The 23,507-nt window shown below is 42.1% G+C and overlaps 1 protein-coding gene across 3 annotated transcripts in view; it reads left to right on the top strand.

Moving 5' to 3' along the window:
• The window catches only part of COX10 (cytochrome c oxidase assembly factor heme A:farnesyltransferase COX10), a 156,580-nt gene that overhangs the window by 120,095 nt on the left and 12,978 nt on the right, over nucleotides 1-23,507 (top strand). For all 3 annotated transcript variants that reach the window (XM_077833733.1, XM_077833735.1, XM_077833734.1), the window contains one exon: nucleotides 16,730-16,962. In XM_077833733.1, the coding sequence (XP_077689859.1) occupies nucleotides 16,730-16,962 (233 nt within the window). The remainder of the gene's footprint in view (nucleotides 1-16,729; nucleotides 16,963-23,507) is intronic.

The raw sequence follows: 23,507 nt of genomic DNA on the forward strand, positions 1-23,507 counted from the left end.
GACAAAGCATCTTGCAGCTGCTAGGGGCTTACCCTGAACAAGCCGCGAACCAAGTTTGGGAACCCCTGTAATAGCACATGGGTGAGCCCAGGAAAAACATAGGATGGGTGGCTACCCGAGGCCAGCCATGCACTTTTGAACAGTATTTTCTAGGGCTGTCAATTAATCACGGTTAACTCGTGAGATTAACTCAAAAAAATAAATCATGATTAACCTCAGTTTTAATTGCACTATTAAACAACAGAATACCAATTGAAATTTATTAAATATTTTGAATGTTTTTCTACATTTTCATATACACTGTAGTCTGTGTTGTAATTGAAATCCGTGTATATTATTTTTATTACAAATATTTGCACTAAAAATGATAAAAGAAATAGTATTTTTCAATTTACCTCATACAAGTGCTGTAGTGCAATTTCTTTGTTGTGAAAGTGCAACTTACAAATGTAGATTTTTTTGTTACATAACTGCACTCAGAAACAAAACAATGTAAAACTTCAGAGCCTACAAGTCCACTCAGTCCTACTTCTTGTTCAGCCAACCGCTAAGATAAACAAGTTTGTTTATATTTACAAGAGATAATGCTGCTCTCTTCTTATTTACAATGTCAACAGAAAGTGAGAAACAAGCATTTGCATGGCACTTTTGTAGCTGGCATTGCAAGGTATCTACGTGCCAGATATGCTAAACATCCTTATGCCCCTTCATGCTTCAGCCACCATTCGAGAGGCCATGCTGATAAAGCTCATTTAAAAAAAAATGCGTTAATTAAATTTGTGATTGAACTCCTTGGGAGAGAATAGTATGTCTCCTGCTCTGTTTTACCCGCATTCTGCCATATAGTTCATGTTATAGCAGTCTCGGATGATGACCCAACACATGTTGTTCATTTTAAGAACACTTTCACTGCAGATTTGACAAAATGCAAAGAAGGTACCAATGTAAGATTTCTAAAGATAGCTACAGCACTCGACCCAAGGTTTAAGACTCTGAAGTGCCTTCCAAACTCTGATTGAGACAGGCTTTCAGAAGAGTGGAGCATCCTTTCAGAAGTCTTAAAAGAGCAACATTCCAATACGCAAACTGCAGAACCCGAACCATCAAAAAAGAAAATTAACCATCTGCTGGTGGCATCTTACTCAGATAATTAAAATAAACTTGAGTCAGTCCGCAGTGTTTTGGATTGTTATTGAGCAGAACCTGTCATCAGCATGGACACATGTCCCCTGGAATGGTGGTTGAAGCATGAAGGGACATACGAATCTTTAGCGCATCTGACACGTAAATATCTTGCGACAACGGCTACAATGGTGCCATGAGGACGCCTGTTCTCACTTTCAGGTGGCATTGTAAACAAGAAGAGGGCAGCATTATCTCCTGCAAATGTAAACAAACTTGTTTGTCTGAGTGACTGGCTGAACAAGAGGTAGGACTGGCTGGACTTGTAAGCTGTAAAGTTTCACATTGTTTTATTTTTGAATGCAGTTATTTTTTGTACATAATTCTACATTTGTAAGTTCAACTTTCATTATAAAGTGATTGCACTACAGTACTTGTACTAGGTGAATTGAAAAATACTATTTATTTTGTTTTTTACAGTGCAAATACTTGTAATCAAACGTAAATTATAAAGTGAGCACTGTACACTTTGTATTTTGTGTTGTAACTGAAATCAATATATTTGAAAATATAGAAAACATCCAAAAATATTTAAATAAATGGTATTCTATTATTGTTTAACAGTGCGATTAATAGTGATACTTTTTTTAATCATTTGACAGCCCTAGTGTTTTCTGATACAGACAGCATAAAAGAAGAAAATGGGCTGGTGATGTTTATTTCTGAAATCTGAATTAATTGAAGTTTTAAAGTAGACTTCATGCCTGGCACTTCTGTCTCAGAAATTAATACAAGAATATAATGGGGAAATGACTGGTAGTGTTAAGGATCACACTTCCTGTTTTTTCTTTCTCTAACTTGTTCAGGGCTTCCACCATTTCCAGACAGCTTGTTGTTGGAAGATTTTAGACTGGGCCTCTTTTTATTACAATAAATTGTTTTGACAGTCTCATATGCAGATGAAATTCTCATCTAGAGTAGCAATATTGAGATTAATCTAAGACATCAATCTCACCTTTATTGTCTCAATATCCTTTACCTGTCAGTATAGAACATTATGAACTCAATGCTAATTTAGCATTGTTTCTGTGGATAGCAGTGAACAAATTATAGCTCTGAGGGAAATAAATATGTCATTGTTGATGAGCCTGTATCTCAAATGAATAAAGCAGAAAACTCTTCAGATGAAACTAAGCCATGTTTTTTGGTCTGGCAAAAAGCATGCAACATTATAATTTAATTATGAATTAGGTATGGTTTGTAGTGGGGAGGCTATTTGGCATTTTAAAGGGTTTGTGCAGAGGAAAATGAAGGTCTGACTTTTTGGCTTCTTTTTGATATATGAAGAAGGCTTGATAGGTGGTTCTTCAAGTAAACACAGCCATGTGTTCCATGTAGGTGTGCATGTGCCCAGCGCACAGAAGCCGCAGAGCTTTGCCTAGCAGTACCTGTAGGGGCGACGCTTGTGTCCTGTGGCCCTAGCCCATGCCCCTGCCCTATATATATATATATATATATATATATATATATATATATATATATATATATATATATATATATATATCGGAGCAGTGCCTTCCCAAACCCCTCTGTTCTTTCTGACCGCCCATGGCTAGAGTCAGAGCTTGGTGTGGGGTTTTCACCTCATGTTTTCAGTGTCAGATTTCTGGGAATTTTTTGTTTTCCTCTAGATAACAGTTATCTGGAGCCAGGAGTGGGGCTGCAGCTCTTCCGGGGGGGAGGGGCAGACAGTGGAAAGAGGGCCATGGCTGGGGCTGAGAGCAGGGACGACAAAGGAGCTGTGGCCAGGGACCGAGGCTGGGGTGGCGGCAGGAGCAGAGCCTCAGCCAGGCTGCGTTGGGGGCCAGCAGGTGGGTCTGTGGCCAGATGAGGCTCTACTCCCAGCCCCACCCCAGCCTCGGCCCCAGGCCAGGATCGGAGCCACGGCTAGCAGCCAAGGCTGGGGGCAGGGGCAGGCCCGGGGGCAGGGGCAGGCCCAGGAGCAGATCTGCGCTGAGGCTGGGGATGGGAGCCGGGGACACAGCTGTGGGCAAAACCAGAGCAGAGCTGGGGGCGTTAAGGGACTAGGTGACGCTCCCTCCACACACACCCCCTCCAGGGGCTGGCCCAAGGTTCCTCCATGCCCCCCTAGGGGGAGCATGCCCCACAGTTTGGGGACCTCTGTTCTAAGAGGAGTGCTGAACGGCTCTGTACTCCTTCCAGCACACAGGATGGAGCGGGGCCATCTAACTCGCAAGTACTACTCCAAAAATAGCCACAGTCCATATAGTTGAGTCCAGTTCAAGCCATGGGGCATCTGTTGAATCCGGTACAGATGACATCGGCACCAGAGCCAACTGTCTGCATACTGATGGGATATCAGGCAGCTTCAGGCTCCTTGCCTGTCAGTCCCTGACTCTGCACTAGTTCAGAATTTTCCAGTGCCATGTTTTCTACTGCTTCATCCCTCCATTGTGCCCTTGGCACCTTCTGGATTGTGTCACAGAGCATATGGCCGCTATCTTAGGCATCCAGGTTGAATTTCTGCAGGAGAATACGCATAAGCTGTTGGATATTCTCCAACCATCAGCTCCAGGGAGAGTAGCCCTCTTGATAAATGAGGCCCTCTTGGAGCCTGCCAAGGCCTTCTGAATACTTCTGTTTTGTTGCCTCCCATGGCAAAGCACGCAGAGAAGCAGTATGTTGTTGCCATTCAGGGTTTTGAGGGTTTCTACTCCCATCCAGCCTCTAACTCTCTTGTGGTAACTGCAGCACATGACAGGGCATAACGGAAGGAATAAATCCACACCTACGGACAAAGGGTCCAAAAGGATGGACTTGACTGGGAAGCTGATTTATACCACCTCTTCCATGCAGATGTGCATCGTGAACCAGCAGCCATTCCTCTCTAAATATGACTTTGTTAATTGGGTGGCCATGTCTAAGTTCAAAGACAAGTTGTCAGAAGCCTCTACGGAAGAGTTTAAGGCGTTCGTTGCAGAACACCGTATGGTAGCTAAAATCAACTCTGGATGTGACAGATGCCTTGGGCAGAATTATGACATCAGCTGTGACCATGAGGAGGGCCACATGGCTGCAAAATTCAGACATTGTGCCTGATTTGCAGCAAACCATTGAGGACTTACCTTTAGATGGTCGGGTTTTGTTTTCGGAAAAGATTGGCAAGACCCTGCACTCTAGTAAGGATTTCCGAGCTACTTTGTGTTCCTTGGCAGTTTATACTCTGTCTGCACAGAGACGCCACTGTAGCCGTGAGCCGCAACACCAGCAATACCGCTTGCAGCATTCTTTGTGTCATCTTCCTTTCTTGTAAGGCAGCAGGGCTCCCCCCAGGAAAGGGGCATAGATCCCAGAGGCGAAGGCCCTCTGATTCCGGATACAGACAGCTGGCTCGTTCTCTCAGCATCCAGCCAGCATCCATTTTGATTTGCGTGTCCAGGGCGTCAGTGATGTCTCCATTTTTGTTCCCCAGGGGTGGGCTGGCTTGTTTTTACTGAGTTTGGGACTCTGTTACTACAGAAAGCTGGGTCCCAAGCACTGTCTGATCAGTTTATGCCAGACCGCTCCTCTCCATCCCTCATCCCTCTTCAGGGACCTCTCTCACAAGATACTTCTCCTCGAGCAGGTTCAGTCTCTACTGGCCTTGGGGGCTGTATAGGAGATCTCTCTGCAGTATCGGGGACAGGGATTGTCCTCCCAGTATTTCCTGGTTCCTAAACCTAAGAGAGGGTTGAGTCCTATCCTTGACCTCTGCATCTCAACACATACATCAGACACATGATATTCTGGATGGTCATCCTAGCAACTGTCCTTCCCATGCTCAATCACGATGACTGGTTTGCTCCCTAGACCTTCAGGATGCTTATTTCTACACAGGTTTCAAAGTAAAAAGAAAAGGAGTACTTGTGGCACCTTTAGAGACTAACCAATTTATTTGAGCATGAGCTTTCGTGAGCTACAGCTCACTTCATCGGATGCAAAGGTTTCAGAGTAACAGCCATGTTAATCTGTATTCGCAAAAAGAAAAGGAGTACTTGTGGCACCTTAGAGACTAGCCAATTTATTTGAGCATAAGCTTGATGAAGTGAGCTGTAGCTCACGAAAGCTTATGCTCAAATAAATTGGTTAGTCTCTAAGGTGCCACAAGTACTCCTTTTCTTATTTCTACACAGTAATTCTCCCAACTCACAGGTTTCTTCAGTTTGTCACAGTGGATCGGCACTATCACTACACCATGCTCCCTTTTGATCTTTCTCCCTCTCCCTGGCTTTTTACCAATGAATAGTTGTAGTGACAGCATACATCATGAAGGCAGGAATCCATATCCTCCCTTATCTTGACAACTGGTTACTGAGGAACAAATCCAGAGAAGAAGTCCTCTTTCGTGTTCAGTTCACGCTATGCTTACTTGACTGTGTCTAGGTCTTATCCTAAACAGCAGAAAGTCAACACTGGTCCCAACTCCAAGAAGCAAATTCACTGAGGCCCTGATAGACTGTACAAATTCCAGAGTGTTTCTGCCAACTGACCAGTTTCCACACAATTCACCTCCCATGTCTGGAACTGCAGTCTCAACCCTCAACCACAGCCCAAGTCCTCTTCAGTGGCTGAAGTTGATTTATTATCCGAATCATCATACTTTGGACAGTCTGGTCCAACTTCCTTTGCCAATCTTGAACTGCATACAGTGGTGGACAGTTCAGGGCAATGTGTCCTGGGCATTCCCTTTGCTCAGTCCCCACCGTCCAGGACTGTTGTCAACAGTGCCTCCTTAATAGGTTGGGGAGTTCATCTGGAGTCACTGAAAGTTCAAGTCCTGTGGTCAGAACTGGAAGCTTCTCTGGATATCAGTGTCCTGGAGCTTCATGCCATAATGCCTGTCAGGCCATGCAGGATCATATCAGGGACTCACTGGTGCACATCCTTACCAACAATACCCATGCAATGTATTATGGGAACAGGTCACGGGGGTGGGATGGGGAAGCACACTCCAACATGCTGTTATCAGGAAGTGATCAGGCTCTGGTAGTTTTACATCAGGGAAAACATTTCCCCCATGGATGATCACTTACCTGGGATCCAGAATCACCTGGCAGATCACCTCAGCAGAAATTTCTCCCGGAATCACATGTGGTCCCAGCATCCTGTGCTGTCTTTGCAGTTTGGGGCATTCTGACCGTTGACCTGATCTCCACAAGAGACAAGAAATGCAGTCTGTTTTGCTGTTGAGGGGGTCTCAGACTGGGCTCTCTGACTAATCCTTTTCACCTGAGCTGGGAATTTGGCACTCTTGGGTGCTCCTCCTCCAATTCCAATCATCCTTCAGGTCATTCTCAAGCTGAAATTGGATCGTGCCAAGCTCATTCACATTGCTCCAGTGTAGCCAAGACAGTGTTGGTTCTTCGACCTCCTCGCTTTATCGGTTCAGTCTCCCATATTCCTTCCTCTTTACCCTGGCTCCTGGCTCAGCATCACAGTCAGATTTTTCATCCAGGACTCAGCTCCCTGCATTTCACAGCGTGGTACTGCTTGGTTAGATGAGAAGGAATAATGTTTGTAGGTGGTGTGGCAAATCTTGCTTAACAGTAGAAAGCCTTCCACAAGCACAGCATATTTGGCCAAATGGAAGCAGTTCTTGCTGTGGTTGTTAGCCCCGGGAGTTCAATCAAAGATGGTTTGTATGAAGGACATCTTGCAGTACCTGTTACGCCTTCACTCTTCTGGTTTTGCACTTAGTTCATTGAGAGTGCACCTGGTGGCGATTTCGGTGTTTCATCTACCCATCCATGGGAAGTCAGTATTTTCAAACTCCATGGTAGTGAGCTTCTTGAAAGGAATGACTCATTTCCACCTGCATGTGAAAGTACCAGTTTCTTTGTGGGGCCTTAATGTTGTCTTAGCAGCTCTTATGGGACCTCCAGTTCGAGTCTCTGTCAACTTCTTCATTCTCCCATCTGTGTCAGACAACTGCTTTCCTTGTGGCAATAACGTCTACAAGAAGAATGTGTGAGTTGCAGGCTTTGATGGAAGAGCCTCCTTACATGCAATTTTCCAAAAACAAAGTAACCTTGCAGTTACACCCTAATGTTTTATCCAAAGTGGCTTCTCAGTTTCATTGGAACCAAATTATATTTCTACCAATATTCTTTAAACTGCATTGAACCTCAGATGAGCAGCATTTTGGCAAGTTGGATGTTAGGTAATGTTTGGCTTTTCACCTAGATAAAACTAATCCTTTCTATTCTTCATCTCATATGTTTGTTTCATATGCGAACCAAATGAAGGGGTGAGCAGTCTCTACACAGACAGTTTCCAGGTGAATAACTTCTTGTATCATGACAGCAGACAAAGTAGCTCAGACTGCACCTCCTCAAAGGGTGCAGGCTCATTCCACGAGGGTCCTGACGATGTTGATGAGATTTGTCAGTGACGTTCCTATATTGGACATTTGCACGCTACCACTTGGTCCTCTGTCCATATATTTACAAACCGCTATGGCATTGCTACTGCATCCAGATCAGATGCAAACTTTGGGGAGGCAATCCTGTGGTCCTTGTCTAAATAGACTCCGAACCTCACCTCTTGCAGGCACCGTTTTGAGTCACCTACATGGAATAACAGCTGCATCAACTCAAAAAAGAAAAAGTGGTGGTTTACCTGTATTGTAACTTTTGGCCTTTGAGATCTGATGCAGATGTGTATTCCACAACACACCTTCCTTCCCTTCTGCATTGGAGTCTGTGTTAATGACATTCGGGCGTGAAGGACCTTGGGAGGTTGGGACACTGCCGCTCTTACATATCAGGGGAGGGGCTGGGGCAAAGGGTGTTAACCCCTGCCTCAGGGGTACTGCTAGGCAAAGTTCTTCAGCTTTGGTATGCAGGGTGCATGCATACCTGCATGGAATACATGTCTGCATCTCATCTCAAAGGACAAGAGTTACAATACAGGTAAGTGTGTGTGTGTGTGTGTGTGTGTATATGTACATGTATATCTCACTCACACACACAAAAAGATAAAAGTAGGAGGGGGAGGGGGCTGGGGACTATGTTAGGTTTGTTTACATTAGAAAATATCAGGAATATAAAGCTTGTTGTTCTCTGTTTGTGCTGGAGGTCTTATCGGGTGTGAGAGCTTTTTCTGTAATTGACAAAGCAGGGTATTGAATCTTTAACAAAGCTATCGCTTAACTCCCAGCTGTTTGTGTAGGAATTTGAGTTAAATAGGTTGTAGCAAAAGCAAAACAGTATGGATAAGATGATCATGTCCCCCATGGCATCGCTGATACATCCTTCCAGTTCTCCATAGTGTCTCGGAAAAAAACAGGGCAAAAAACAGCTACCTGTGCTATAGAGATGTAGTGGGGCCTATTGAATAGGGCACTGGAATAAACGTTGGGAGACCTGGGGTGCTGTGCCATTAAGCAGCTGGGTGACCTTGCACAAGTCCCTTATCCTCTCCATGCTTCTCTTTCCTCAGCCACCCTTTGTTTGTCTTTGTGTAATCCATTATTGCAAGGTCACAAATTAAGCTCTTCATATAGGGGTTGTTGGGGATGGTTTTGGCAGGCAGGGAGGAAAGGGGTTTTAGTTTATTACTTGTGTGGTCTCCTTTGAATCCCATTTTCAAATATAGGCACTTGGTTTCAACTACAAAATATGCAAGAGGACACAAATGAGCACTTACACTCAAGCTTATTCTTATATGCAAATACATGTTTTACATGCACAATTACCCATTAGCGCAAGGTCAGAAATTAAGCTCTTTGTATCAGGTTTGTATGTCTATGTATCTATAGATATGTATGTATGGGGGGAGGGTGTTCCAGGGGGAGAAGGGGTTTGATGTTGGAACCTTAATTATTTCTCAATATTTAGGTTCTTTGAAAAACAACAATCTAATTTCCTGATTTTCAAACACTATTTTTCTTAAGCTTTGAATTTTTGTCATTTTCAAATGTTGCTTTTTAAATTGTAATAAAGTTTTAACATATTCTAAGGTTGTACATCCAGTATATGTCTTATATTCACAAAGTGGTTGGCCTAAGATTTCCTATGGGTGTTAAATGAGAACTGAGAATATAGAAGAACTTTATAAACATTAATTAAGCTTCCCAACACTACTGTGAGGTAGGTAAATATATTAATTGTATAGATGGGCAAACTGAAACACAAGGAAATGAAAGTGACTTGTCCAAGGTCAGCTGTGAGTCAGTAGCAGAGTAAAGAATTGAACCCAGGAATCATGACCCCTAAACGTGTGTGTGTGCGTGTACGCAAAGACCTGTCAGGCACACATGAATTAGGGGACAGCAGGCTGCTACATTTTCTGAAGTCACAATCCACCACACATGATATGTAGGGTTCCAGGTGAATGCCTAGCAATTGTGTAAGGCATGGAAGCCTGAATTTTACTCCTGTGGGATTCCCTTCTGTCTGCTCCCTACCTTCCCCAAGCTATCGCTGAGTGATTCTCCCCAGCCTGATTGACGGTGTCTGGAATCCCATCATGCCAGTGGCAGCTTTGTATTGTATGAACAGAAAACTGAGCCTTTATTCCTCCACCTCTTGGGTCCTGTGGATGGTGTGGGATTGGAAAGGGTCTGCCTCAGATGGACTCTATTACAGATAAATCCATACATTTCAACTATCTGGGAACAGAAGTAAGAGTTATTACTAATATATTGCCTTCCATATGTGAATGTTAGAGCACTTCACAAATATTAATACATTTAGCCTCATGACACCCCTCTGAAGTAGGTACTGTAGTCCCTAGTTTACAGATGAGGAACTGAAGCACAGAGCTTCTAAGTGATTTGACCAAGCCAGGAACAGACCCCACGTCTTCCTGGCTTTGTCATGTAACTTCAACATAAGACCATCCTTCCGCCCCGGAATTGTCATTGCTGTAGTCTCTGGTAGAGCCATGTTGCCTGAAGATATTTTTCAGGCCCATCACTATGCTCCTAAGATAAGCTCCTATACAGTATGACAGCAGACACTTGTGCATTATTACTTGCATCTATCATGGTGAAAGATTTCTGTATATGAATGCAGTGCTTTATTATGTGGATGGTCACAGTATAAATACATAGATAGGAGTACAGCAGTTTCCACTAGCCTGTGTGAGCGCCAGATTTGTCCATGGGTGGCATGGGCAGATCTCACAAGTATTAGGAGGGCAACAAGTGCCACGTATACATTGCACGTTGACCATACATTGTGTCTTCCTGCAGTGCTGTCTGGTAAAAGGTAGCATTATAGTGAATAGGGCTGTCTAGCACCTGTAGCCAAGGTAGGGTGACCAGATGCTAAATACAAAATATCAGGACCGCCGTAGGGGGAGCGCCTTTTCAATTGTTACACTCACTCAGCACGTTCGGCGGCGGGAAATAAATCTTGCCGGCGAAGAAAGAAATACCTGCTGCCGAAGACCCGGGCATGCCAGGTGAGTGTAACAATTGAAAAAGCGCTTCCCCTGCCTGTTGCCGCCGCCTACGAAAAAAAAATTGCGCCCGAAACAAAATATCGGGACAAATGGCGTCCCAACCGTACTTCAGTCGGGATGCGGGACAAACTGCTCAATATTGGGACAGTCCCGGTTTTATCGGGACATCTGGTCACCCTATAACAAGGGATCCTGAGAGTCAAGCAGCGAATGGTGAGTGAAATCTCCCTACTTGGAGCTGCTTGCGAATAGGCAAGTGGATTTAAAGATCTCTGTTATATTTAGTTTCAGACAACACTGATTTATCCTGAATTCAGAAACAGAGAAGAGAGAATTCTAATCTTGTATAGTCCACTGTTCTTTAGTTTGGTAAGGCACTCAGATACCACCATGATGAGCATGAAATAAATACCTGGAGGATGGATGGACTATTTAGTGTACATGCTGTCACGGGTGATCTATAGAGAATGTTCTGTTTGTGATACGTTGTTAGATATGGTGATGGGTGTGACGGGTTGGATCATAGAAACCCCCTGGGGTCTGCCACCCGATGTGCCAAGACTACTTCTGCCCCTGCTTTCCCTGCCAGCTTGAGACTCCAGCACCTTGTCTTGCTGAGCTAGACACGCCAGTCTGCTCCAGCACAGACCCAGGATCTGAACCATGGGCCCCAAAGCTGCAGACTGAAAGCAATTTAAGAAGTGTGCCTGTCTTTAACACTCAGATCCACAACTCCCAATGGGGTCCAAACCCCAAATAAAACCATTTTACACTGTATAAAGCTTATACAGGGTAAACTCATAAATTGTTCGCCCTCTATAACATAGAGAGGTATGCACAGCTGTTTCTCTCCCCCCCCCCCCCCCCCCCCGGTATTAATAAGTAAAAAGTGATTTTACTAAATACAGAAAGTAGGATTTAAGTGGTTCCAGGTAGTAACAAACAGAACAAAGTGAATTACCAAGCAAAATAAACTAAAACACACAAATCTAAGTCTAGTACAGTAAGAAAACTGAATAGAGATAAAATCTCACCTCAGAGATGTTTCAATAAGTTTCTTTCACAGACTGGCAGCCTTCCTAGTCTGTGCACAATCCTTTCCCCGATACGGCTCTTATTCCAGCTCAGGTGGTAGCTAGGGGATTCCTCATGATGGCCACACCCTTTGTTCTGTTCCACCCACTTATATATCTTTTGCATGAGGCAGGAATCCTTTGTCCCTCTGGGTTCCCACCCCTCCTTTTCAATGGAAAAGCACCATGTTAAAGATGGATTGCAGTTCAGGTGACATGATCGCATGTCACTTTAAGACTTCATTACCCACTTGCCAGCCCACAAGTATACAGGAAAACTTACAAGTAAAACAGAGCCATCTACAGGTAATTGTCCTGGTTAATGGGAGCCATTAAGATTCCAAACCACCATTAATGGCCCACACTTTGCATAACTACAATAGGACCTCAGAGTTATATTTCATATTTCTAGTTTCAGATACAAGATTGATACATTTATAGGATGACCACACTCAGTAGATTATAAGCTTTGTAATGATACCTTACAAGAGACCTTTTGCATGAAGCATATTCCAGTTACATTATATTCACACTTATTAGCATATTTTTATAAAATCATATAGAATGCAACGTCACAATGGGGAGGGGATTAAATACAGTTTTTCTTTTGCCTAAACAGACAAGTTAGAAGTCTTATCTATACACTGTCTCACAAACAATAGTTTTACATACAATAGCTGCTCAGAATGTTATTGACATTTGGAAAATACCATTCAAATAAATACTGTTTAAATTTAGATTTAAAATCCTTTTTCAAACTGATCATTTTCTTTCTAGGGAAATACTTTTGTATTTAGTCAAGAGCCCAAATGAGTAGTTTTTGTCTGCATTTTTGAATAATTATTTTAATGTAAAAGTATCTTTCCTGCATACTGGATCCTTAAGAGGATTTGTTCTTGGGTTTTACTTTCTACACTGGGATTAGTTAACTAGTAACTGACTAAGGATATTAATTCCTTTAGTTGTAACAATGAGTGCATTTAAGTATGAATGTAATATAATATACATGCACACAAACGCAGGTATGTATATTATCTGCCATTTTTGGAAAGGTTTAAAATAAACAAAAAAGTTGTTTTGTACAGGGCAAAAAATGGTGCCATAGACTTTATGTCAAGGTCATTTCCTTTAAGCACCAGTACAAACTACTTTGTGATTTATGGGAAGTGCTTGTACTAGTGGTCAGAGATCTCAGGACATCCTGATGGAAATTTCCCTGAGCAGTTCTAATAGTCATCTCCTATCTCTCAGCTTCTTGGTGGGAATTTCTCGGAGCAGATGTATATTTCCCTTCGGAAGTAACATCCTCAAAACTCTGACCAATTGGCAGTCGTGAACATTTTTGAAAATTGTAATAACAAACGCAAAATATTTACCTTTTCCTGAAGGAACTGCAGTTTGCACATAAAGAAAAGGAGTACTTGTGGCACCTTAGAGACTAACCAGTTTATTTGAGCATAAGCTTTCGTGAGCTACAGCTCACTTCATCAGATGCATACTTGCATAATGACTTAGCACGTATTGCTCTTTTGAATGGTAATGATTAGTACTTTGGGCTTGTTTTTGCTGTTAGTTTTGTGGAAAGATCAGAAACAGCTGAGTCTGGTGTTAAGCTGGGTTGGGAATTATTTATCGCAGATTCACTTATTTTTTTATTTTGTAAGCAACTACTGAAGTGCCAATGAATCACTGAGCAAAAAGATCATCAACAAGTGGGGCAGATGTTTACAAACTCTGCTACATGGAGGTCCAAACCTTTCTATTATTTTTCCCAAGAAATCTCCAACTCCTTCTCCTGTCGCTCTGTCTTTTCCATGCCACCCACAACACGGTCCCACAAAAAATATCCCCTACTGTGGGGATCTACCCTCCAGAGCCAGATATCACCCCAACTAAGCATTGGCCAGGAGAGTTGGGTGAAGCAGAGGAGTTCCTAGAGAGCATGAAATGGCCATCCCCATCTATTGTAGGTCTGTGCAGAACTGCAAGTCTCCACCATGTCCAGGTGCTAGGGAATGAGCTCACAACCAAACTCATCCCTTCATATAGCCAGTCTCCTTATTTGTTAGTGCCAGTGTATAATACCAGCAAGCATATTAGTCAATCCTGTGTCCCAGTTTAAAAGGTTAAATTCTTAAATTATTTCATAACCCAGAGGATCATACACAAATTTTGTATTTCTTAGTGGCTCATTTGAGCATCTCAAAGCACTTTGCCAACATTAATTAATTAGCCTCACAGCACCCCTGTGAGGTCATTTAGTATGACGACTATTTTACAGGTTACGTTATTTATCGAAGGTCATGCAGCATAGAACCCAAGACTCCTGAATTCCAGTCTCGTGCTCTAACCATTAGGCTTCTCTCTTATCCAGACTCAACTGTGACCTGTTGTGACCATATTTTGATCTGCAAGGTCTTACCTTCTCACACCCAATGACAGAACACAAAAAATAGCCACTCATGATAGCAGCTCACAGCTCTAGTATCATGAGGTTGATAGGTTGGGTATTATACTCAGCATGGGTATTACAGGGCTGTTTCTGATCCATGTCAACTCTGCAGAAGGAACAGATTTATTGACTTCCCTCTGGTGTCAGACTTGTTCGCAGGCAGTTCTACCATTTGCTTTGCACACGTGAATGGTGAAGTGCGTGGATCTGCTGCTATTCTTGTGCCACTGGATCAGTGTAGCATTAGTCTGGAATGAAGAGACAGACTGGAATCACTGCTGTTTATTAGCGAGAGCAGCGTTCACCACGCTGGGCCAAATTCTGCCCTCATTAATGCCCTGTTGAAGTGAATAAGAGTTACATGGGATGCAAGGGCTGAACCTGGTCCTTTGTCTTCACGGTAGTAGATACACATTTTCTTTATCACTCGTGTCATTTGCGAATTTACAGTCCAACTCTACCTTACTCAGGACCTAAATGAGTTATATTTGTTTTGCCAAGTCAGGCTTTTGCTGTGCAGAGGCAATGATGAGAAATTGTAGCATATGAAGACATAGTACTGAGGCAATTTACTGTGCATATCTTATTCTGCTGCAGTCCCATAAAAAAACACAGCTAACAGTAAAACTAAAGGACACACGGCACCGTATGGTCCTTTTATAGTGTTACTCATTATCAGAATTCTCAAATCTACATCTCATTGTCGGTGGATGACAACACAGTACCTTGCCTATATTTGTAATGTGCCAAGAACACTGGGACTGCTTACTGCTATCCTTGAAGGAAATGATGACACTCCCTCCACACTGTGTAATCTAAAATCTGTTGCTGGATTTGAAAAGCTGGCGGAATTATCTTCCTGCATTTCATCAACCTCTTGGTTTAGTCAATTTAATTTAAATTGAAGACAGACTTATATATAGTCCCAACATTTTGACTTGAAGTTTGCCCATCTTAACAGTTCTGACTATTGTAGCATTTATAAAATGCTGGGATGCAAATGGCCTGACCAGGGATTTAAAAATCAGAACTAAACCTTTATCTTTTCTATTAAGAATGGCTTATTAAAATTCATCTTCACTGCTCGCCGGACTTCCACAGCTACGCATGGAACGCTGGCCACAGTACACACGACAGGGTTAAAGACTTCGTGGGAGGGGAGAAGCATGCTGCTAAAAACACATAGAATATTGAGCCTAGAATTGTAAAGTTAAGGTTCTTGTAGTGTTATTAACTCAGCTATATTGTCAATGTGTATTTTCTATTCCTGTCGCTGGTAAACGTTTAGCTAAATGTATTAATTTTATTGTAAAATGTGTACTGGAAAGCGTACAGGTTATTAAAGGTGGCTAACTTAATACTATCTTCCTCCCTTTCATGCTTCTCCCATTCTTCCTCCAGTTTTCCCTTTCAACTAACTCAAGCAGAGGGAAGCCTTTTCCACTTGCACCACATTTTCCTCTCATTTGCACCATTGTAAACTAGGTGCGTCTCTATTGAAGTCAGTGGAGCGGTAATGGTATAACACTGATCCAGGTGAGCAGAATTTCAGGCCTCTTATACTGGCACCAGGGTTGAGTCCCCAGACAGTGTGGATTTGCTGACTGAAATAATTGGTCTAAGTATTGTTCATCTCATTGGGTGTTTATTCTGAAGCCTAATAATGGCAGTTTAAATTGTCAGCATTAACTTTTTCTAATCATTGTACCAGAAACTTCCAGCTACTCTGGGATTGTGAGTGGAACTTGAGTAGAATTACTACCATTTCCTTCTCTCTGAGTTTGACCCTTGGAAAACAGGAGTTTCTACTGGAAGCCAATTGGTTGCTATTGCTCTCAGAAAATAACAACTCTTAATTTGATTTTGTCACTGTAAAGTTCTTTTGTCAGATTTCCCCGGGTGAGCACTATACACCAGCCAAGTTTGAACTTGGAAACTTCAGCCATATTTTAGTAAATCCAAAAAACTGCTTAATTCTACTCAGAAAACTCCAAAATTGAATTGATTCTTCTCAAACCTTCTAAAAAATGCACCTTGCAAAAGCTGTCATCAACTGAAATTCTGACAAAGCCACAACAATTCACTTTCTCTGCCACACTGAACATTGATTTCTTCAGTAGCTTTAAACACACAAACTTGAGGCATTTTTCCTGATGTGCCTGCCACATGCTCGTAACTTACTAAGATCACTACCAAATTGTTAAGATACTAATTCTCAGTGAGGAGATTTTACATGAAAAGTGCTATAAGCTGACAAAGGTCAGGCATTTTTGAGTTACCAGCACTGGTCACTAGAATCAGAACTAGTGAACTTGTCCTAGTTGTAGTTATAACTCTAGTTATAACTCTAAAGCCACTCAGTGGAATTGGCTCCACTTTTCTAGAAAGGCTCACCTTAGGACGGAGGTTGAGTGTGGAAATTTCAGGCATAAAAGAACATTTTTGAAAAAAGCTACAAGCATCTTGGAAACAATGGTGTAATTGGAAAATGTTTTGCAACCTTAACCTTAGCTTTTGCTCTAAAGAGATATGGGGATGGGAATGGAATAGCAGGTGACCGCATGCTCTTTTGCTAACAAATGTGTGTCCTCTGCTTTTGTTTTTTTCCCTACAGCCCTCTGCTTGCAGTGTCCTTTGCAGCCTCCTGTGCAGTTCCAGGAATCGCCCTGCTGACCCTGGGAGTAAATCCTCTCACTGGGGTGCTGGGAGCCTTCAACATTTTCCTGTACACGTGTTGTTACACACCGATGAAAAGAATGAGCATCGTCAACACGTGGGTGGGAGCTGTCGTTGGTGCCATTCCGCCTATCATGGGCTGGACTGCAGCTACCGGCAGCCTTGATGCTGGTGAGTATAAAATATAAGTCTCATATTTGGAGAGACAGGCGGAGATACAGGCAGTTGCCATTACTGCATTTGAGACAGCTGAAAATAACCACCCTGGGGACAAAGCTATTGGTTTCTCTTAAGCACGGGTAGTAGCGTAGGATGATTCAATACATATTGTAGCACAATGCTACAAAAACTGGTTTGTATTCCATTTAGTTAATAAAGACTTGTTTGTGTTGGCAAACATGCATGGCACTGTACCATATTAAGACTGAAGAAATAAACAGAGATCTTGTCATTCTGCCTTTAGAGACAAAGGACCAGTTGCAGGATGAGTTGCACAGAATATATGTTAAGACTGGTTTCAGAGTAACAGCCGTGTTAGTCTGTATTCGCAAAAAGAAAAGGAGTACTTGTGGCACCTTAGAGACTAACCAATTTATTTGAGCATGAGCTGAAGTGAGCTGTAGCTCACGAAAGCTCATGCTCAAATAAATTGGTTAGTCTCTAAGGTGCCACAAGTACTCCTTTTCTTTATGTTAAGACTGTCTGGGAACAAAAATCAGGATGAAGAGCACTGACACAGCATGTGGGCTGTGAATAGAACAAAATGTTATAGAAATTCAGAATAGAAACAGATCAAGTTGGGCTGACTTCAGTTGTGGAGTGAGGGGGGGCCAAAGCGTTCACAGGAAAAGTCCTGTGAGGTGTACCACTATGTCACCACATTCTAGAAACTATCCTAGAATGTTAATTTATTGGTAGAGTACTTAATTGCCTCCTTTGAGAGTTTAAAAGTTCCTTTTTTTCCCCTCCTGAGGGTGTGGAGGTTCCTTTAAGTAACTGTGAATTATTTTTACATCACATATAAAACTGATCTGTTCACAAGCTAAACTCTGAGACAATTGGAGCTTGTTTTTCCTGCCAGCTAAGAACTTACAGCCTAAAAGTATCACTAATTTGTTATATTCAAGTGAAACTCATGTAGTTCACGTAATAGGCCCATTGAGAAATATAACAATCATTTATATAACCAGTTTAGCAGGATGATATAGATTATGGAATTGTTTAGCATGCACCCATCTCACTACTTGGCATGTTTAAGACTTTTCTTGTACTGCAATAACCAGAATTCTAAACAGAAATACTCAAAATCCATGCAAAGTCCTTATCAAACCATTCATTTTTTGTCATAAACGTTAGTACTTCCTTTGGAAATAAGCCTGAATTGCCGCTGTATGTAATCTATTCTGATGTCGCTCTAATTCAGAACTGTGTTAAAAGTTTTTTAACTGCATGTTACTTGGCATGTTGGTTTTAATTCACTTTATCATGTCTCCTAAGAAAAGATGATGAAATCTTGTGTTGTGGAATGCCTATGAGATCTTTTTAGGAAGCTCTGTGTTACTGAAGAGAAGAGAATTATTTTTAAAATGTTAAATAAGTATTTGTGTATATTTTAAAAAGTAATAAAGTAGATGTAGTTCTGGCCACTGTCAGACACAAGATACTGGCCTAGATGGACCTTGGATCTGATCCAGTCTGGCAATTCCTATGTGTGACAAAGTGAGGATTTTCCCTTGTTATGTTGTATGTGAGCCTTACTGTTTTGCATGAATGATGTGCGTGCCTCAGTTTCCCTGTGTATTGCACCAGTGTCTAAGTGGTGGGAATAAGGGGGTGTGACTTTTGCGGAAGCTGCTCCAGCTGCCTGCACTCATGCTATAGCCACCCCTTCATAACCTGTGACCCAGGATGGGGATGCGACTAGGTGACTCTTGGCCTGGGAAGCGAGACAAAGGCCGGAAGAGGAGCAACGAGCAGGGCAGGGGCCAGGCAGCTGGAGCAGCCTCCATAAAAGTCACACACCCTTATTCCCACCACCTAGACATTGGTGCAATACACAGGGAAACTGAGGCATGCACAGCATTCATGGAAAACAATAAGACTCTCATAGGCTCACATACAACATAACAAGGGAAAATCCTCACTTCGTTACACTATGTTTCTATGTATGTATCAGTATGCTATTGCACAGTGTTTAAAGTAACTCCACATTCTCAATTCCAGGAGGTAGAACTCCCTAAATTTGTCTCACAGTTAGTTTGGGTGAGGCCGAGCTGCTTGCTCGGCAGAAATGGTACTGGTCAATATGAATCTATATAGTGGAATTCATGTATAGCAAACTTTGGATAATAGTGACTTCGAGTTGACTGCTTCAGTACATTGCAATATGAAAAGTGCATTCGTCTTTATAATGAAAATAGACTAATAGTGGAAAACGACTTCACTGTAAGCTCAGTTCTCCAGTGTTGAACACCCTGAACTCAGCACTTGCAGGATTAGACCTCTGTAAGAGGTTTGTATGTGTGTTCACACACACATATGAACACATGCACCCATTCTCTTAAACCCGCATAACCAAGGTCATGGAACCTGTTAATGAAGTGTAATTAGCTAGCAGACCTAACCTGTTTTTAGGTAAAGGTGTGAAAATACCTTTGCACCTTGTTAAAAACAGGATTGAATATCCGGCTGAATAACAATGAAGAATGTGTAGCAGGGCGATCAGAACGCTAAGGAAAACGCTCACCATTTCACTGGAATTTCTTGGGTTTACATTTTATTGTGGATTTTCTCCCCTTGCAATCTGCTCAAGCGCCCGTGTTCAGAGCAATCACATTATTGTACGTGTTTCTAGTTATGGCAAAGGTAGTCTTTAAGGATAGAACTTCTTTCACTTCCCCCTTTGGTGGGCAAACTTGTATAGCCATCACTGCCCTACTTGCATGTATCAGAGGACAGCAAATGTTACTGACATGGTCCGGGAAGGGCTTACTGCTGAAAGATCATGTTGTTCCTTTGCTGTAATTTAAGACACTTCCTGGATTGCGGTTCTGGAGCTGAAGGTGCAGGTTTTGAAACAGCCTTTATAACATCTAGGCTTCAGCAGAGGTAAAGAAAATAAGTCAGGTTTAGTTCCAAAAGCCCCAGATTTGACCAACCTTTTTTCTATTTCCAAAGTCCATTTAGGAATTTGTTTTTATTTTCCAAAATAAATGCACATTAAAACACCACAACTTTAAAGTCCGGTGTCTCAGCAACTTCCAAGATAAGAAGTAGGTGTTGCATTTCCCATTGGAAGTCTGGGATTCTCTTATTTCCAATAATAACAATGCCTCGCTCTTATGCCCAGATAAAATTGTTAGTCTCTAAGGTGCCACAAGCACTCCTCGTTGTTTTCACTCTTATATGCCTCTTTTCATCAGTCGATCTCAAAGTGCTTTACAAAACGCGTCCAGTGGCCTGTTGCTGCCATTTCTAGCCCTGATGGGTCTTGAGAGATCAGCACTTGAAGATGTCAATGAACATCGTCTAACCTGGAACTTGGGCCAGTGTAATTTGAGACAGAATACACATTTCAGGAGAAAGAAGGAAACCTTTCTATGGAAAGTTGGTATTTTTTAATGGTGTCTATTTGAAACTGCTGGGAGATTTGGAATGTGAACATAAGTCCTAAGGGTGAGCAGAAGGCAGGTGAGGTAATCAAAGATGTATGATAAATGCCACTTACCACATGCTTCTCACCATCACATATCTGGTCTATTTATGTATAGCTTAGCTGCCAGACAGTGGTTTGCAGTGCCGCATTTGCTTCCTTGAAAGCCCCTCCTACTGTTCCTTTGTGGTGCTATTTCCTTCCAGTTAAATAAAAGGTTATTTGTTTGATTAATAAAGCCAGGTTCTGAAGTGACTTGTTTCACTTTGATGAAGGGGAGAATCACAGCAAATTTGTTTTAAATCATAAGCGTTAGGATAAGGTCAGAGGAAAGCATCGGTACAGCTTTTCTCTCTTTGTTTTAGATTCTCCTTCTGGCCGAGACCCACATTAAGCACTCCTCCTGCCCATGATACGGTTGAACTTATAGTTTGTTCAGTAGTACAGATGTCTGTAGGAAATAACATAGAGCTATTTATTTTAGCACAAAAGAGAACAGCCACATATGTGCTTTAAGTTACACTCGTGCTGCTGCTTGCCTGTTGCTAGAAGTATTCATTGTCAGTTTTGACTTATTTTTTTTCCTAATTAGCAAATATAGCAAAATAGAATTTATAGTGAATATTCCCAGCTCCAAAGGGCCACACGCTGCCTTCAGATTTTTCATTTCAGTGAACTCCATACGCTGATGTATGTTGGCTTGATGCCAACCAACTGAAACCTCCTCAGGTTTTAGAACCCAGTAGTTCAGTGCCACAGCATTCATAAAAACCACCCAGTTCAATAGACGTGACAAGCGGGGGTCTTCAGCATAATGTGCTTTATCAATTAAAGGGATTTGTTCTGAGTAGGTGGCGGTGGCATAGCAGATAACGGTCTTGACAGCCTAGCAGACATTGCAGCCCCATGGTGGCCTGGAGCCATAGGTATTACTGCACCCAGGAATGTTTATCTCAAGAGACTATTTAGTTTATCTCAGATGCTCCACTTCTGGTCTCTCTTTCCTGAAAGACATCTTGTACTGATTTTCATTCATTTTCAGACATTTAAATAATTCCTGGGGCCATGGAATTTATAGACTGGTAATCATGTGGAGGCTGACTTTTAAATTGCCTTTACTTTGTAATTCAAATTGTGTTGTGTGGTAGACATTAATTATGTCAGCCAACATCTATTTACAAATGGGGATTTAAAAATGGACAGTTCTTATCTGCAAGTGACATTTTGCAGATGGATGGTTTTAGTAACAAAAAAGAGAAGAGAAGGAGAGAGAAGGGGCTGTTTCATGACCTGACAAAGGACCGTTTCTGATACCTTTCCCGGGATAGCCCTTGTCTGCCAGGAAGAGAGAGGTAAAGCAAAAACATAATTGTGGCTGAAATAAATATTACAGCCCTTTGCGTTTTTCTTTCTTTCACACTGTCTTTTTGACTAAACAGTTTGAATTTTTAAAAGCCTATTGACGTGGATGCAGGTCTATTGTGAGAGCTTTCGGTGCCCAGAGCAAGACTAGATTATAATGTTCCTGGGGTCTTTGCTAACAAAATCAAGTCTTTTAGGGCTTCACTTCTCTTCAGAAACAAGATGACGAAGGAGTTCTTACTCTGTTTCATGGGAAGGTAGAGAGATTAATGTCATTGACATATGAGCATAGGAAGCTGGCGGCCCAGAAGTGTGCTCGGTGTGGGTAAAAACTGAGGCAGATGGGCAGTGCTTGTAGGCAGCTGTTTTAAATTTAAGACAAAAGTCAGTGAATTATTCTGTGGTTTTTTTCGTCATGTGAGACACAAAAGAAGTGGTGATTCCACCATGGAGGCACCTTGGGGGACTGACTCAGTCTGAAAGATGAAATCAAAGTCAAATAAATTCACCGTTATCCCAATTCTATGCATCATGCACAGCTGTTACCAGCACAGTGCTTTCATCTTCCAGATGAACAATATTGAACTGTGTGGGGCAGCTGTCGCGGTGCCCCAGTCTGTGCCAGCAGGGGGCACCAAAACAGCAGCAGGATTCAGTAAAGACTCGGACTTCAATGAGCCAGCCTAGTAGCTGCAAAGGAAGGCTGAAGTGCCTTTGAGTATAACCCCATCTGTGGCTATGGAAGTTTTTAGTACTTGGCTGAAAATGTTACTTTGAGACACTTCTGCAGATACTCTCTAAACATACTTGCACCTGTAAACGCCTGAGTCATTTCAGTCACACAGTCACGTTTGAGGCAATAGACGTGATACTAAAGCTCGTTAAGATTAATCAAAAGAGCGGGTCATTGTTGTCCTTCAAAAGCAGTCTTGGACTAACTCCTTAATCAGACTGCCAGAGAATCCACAAACAATATGTCAACTGCCTCTTCCATACTACCCATGTCTTCCTCTCTAATCTGGGTCTTCCACAAAGAGCAAAGGGTCATCTTACATTCACACTGAAAGATATTTCAACTATGAGGCCTTCAGCAGCATGTGTGTGGGTCTACAGTATCATGTAAAAAATTGTGTGTGTGTACCTACGCACACACACATTATATACACATGGCGAACACAACCTAAGAAATCTATAGGACTGTTTCCTTTAGAGGTTGTCCCAAAGAAGGCCTCAAGATGGAAATCTCATTGCTACTTTTATTTCCCATTTCCAGTGAATATTTAAGATCCTCCTTTTGTTCTGCTTGCAGTTCATATACGGATACAACATTCCCTTCCTTTTATGTACTCCGGCACAGAAGTCTATTGCTCCACTGAAGCAGTCCTGTTCCACAGGTCCTTTGTGCCACCCTTCAAAAGAAGCTATTGAAACCCATGACCATGAAGCTTTTTTGGTTTGGGATTTTTTCCCCCTTGCCCTTAGTTTACATAACCATATAACCTTGAAAGCACACAATTATCAGTGAACGTGGAGGCTGGAGCATAGAGCCATGTAGGGCTACATTGATAGTCAGTCCTATTGTGTGCAGTGTAGAGACCTTATATAAATGCAACAAGCTTTAGAAGGGATACATTTTTTTCTCCTCAAGGCTACTCAGCCACTCACATGTCAACTGACACAATCAATAGTATATTCTGTTTGT

The sequence above is a fragment of the Eretmochelys imbricata genome, chromosome 14 (genome assembly GCF_965152235.1).
Source record: "Eretmochelys imbricata isolate rEreImb1 chromosome 14, rEreImb1.hap1, whole genome shotgun sequence".
Taxonomy (NCBI): Eukaryota; Metazoa; Chordata; order Testudines; family Cheloniidae; genus Eretmochelys; species Eretmochelys imbricata.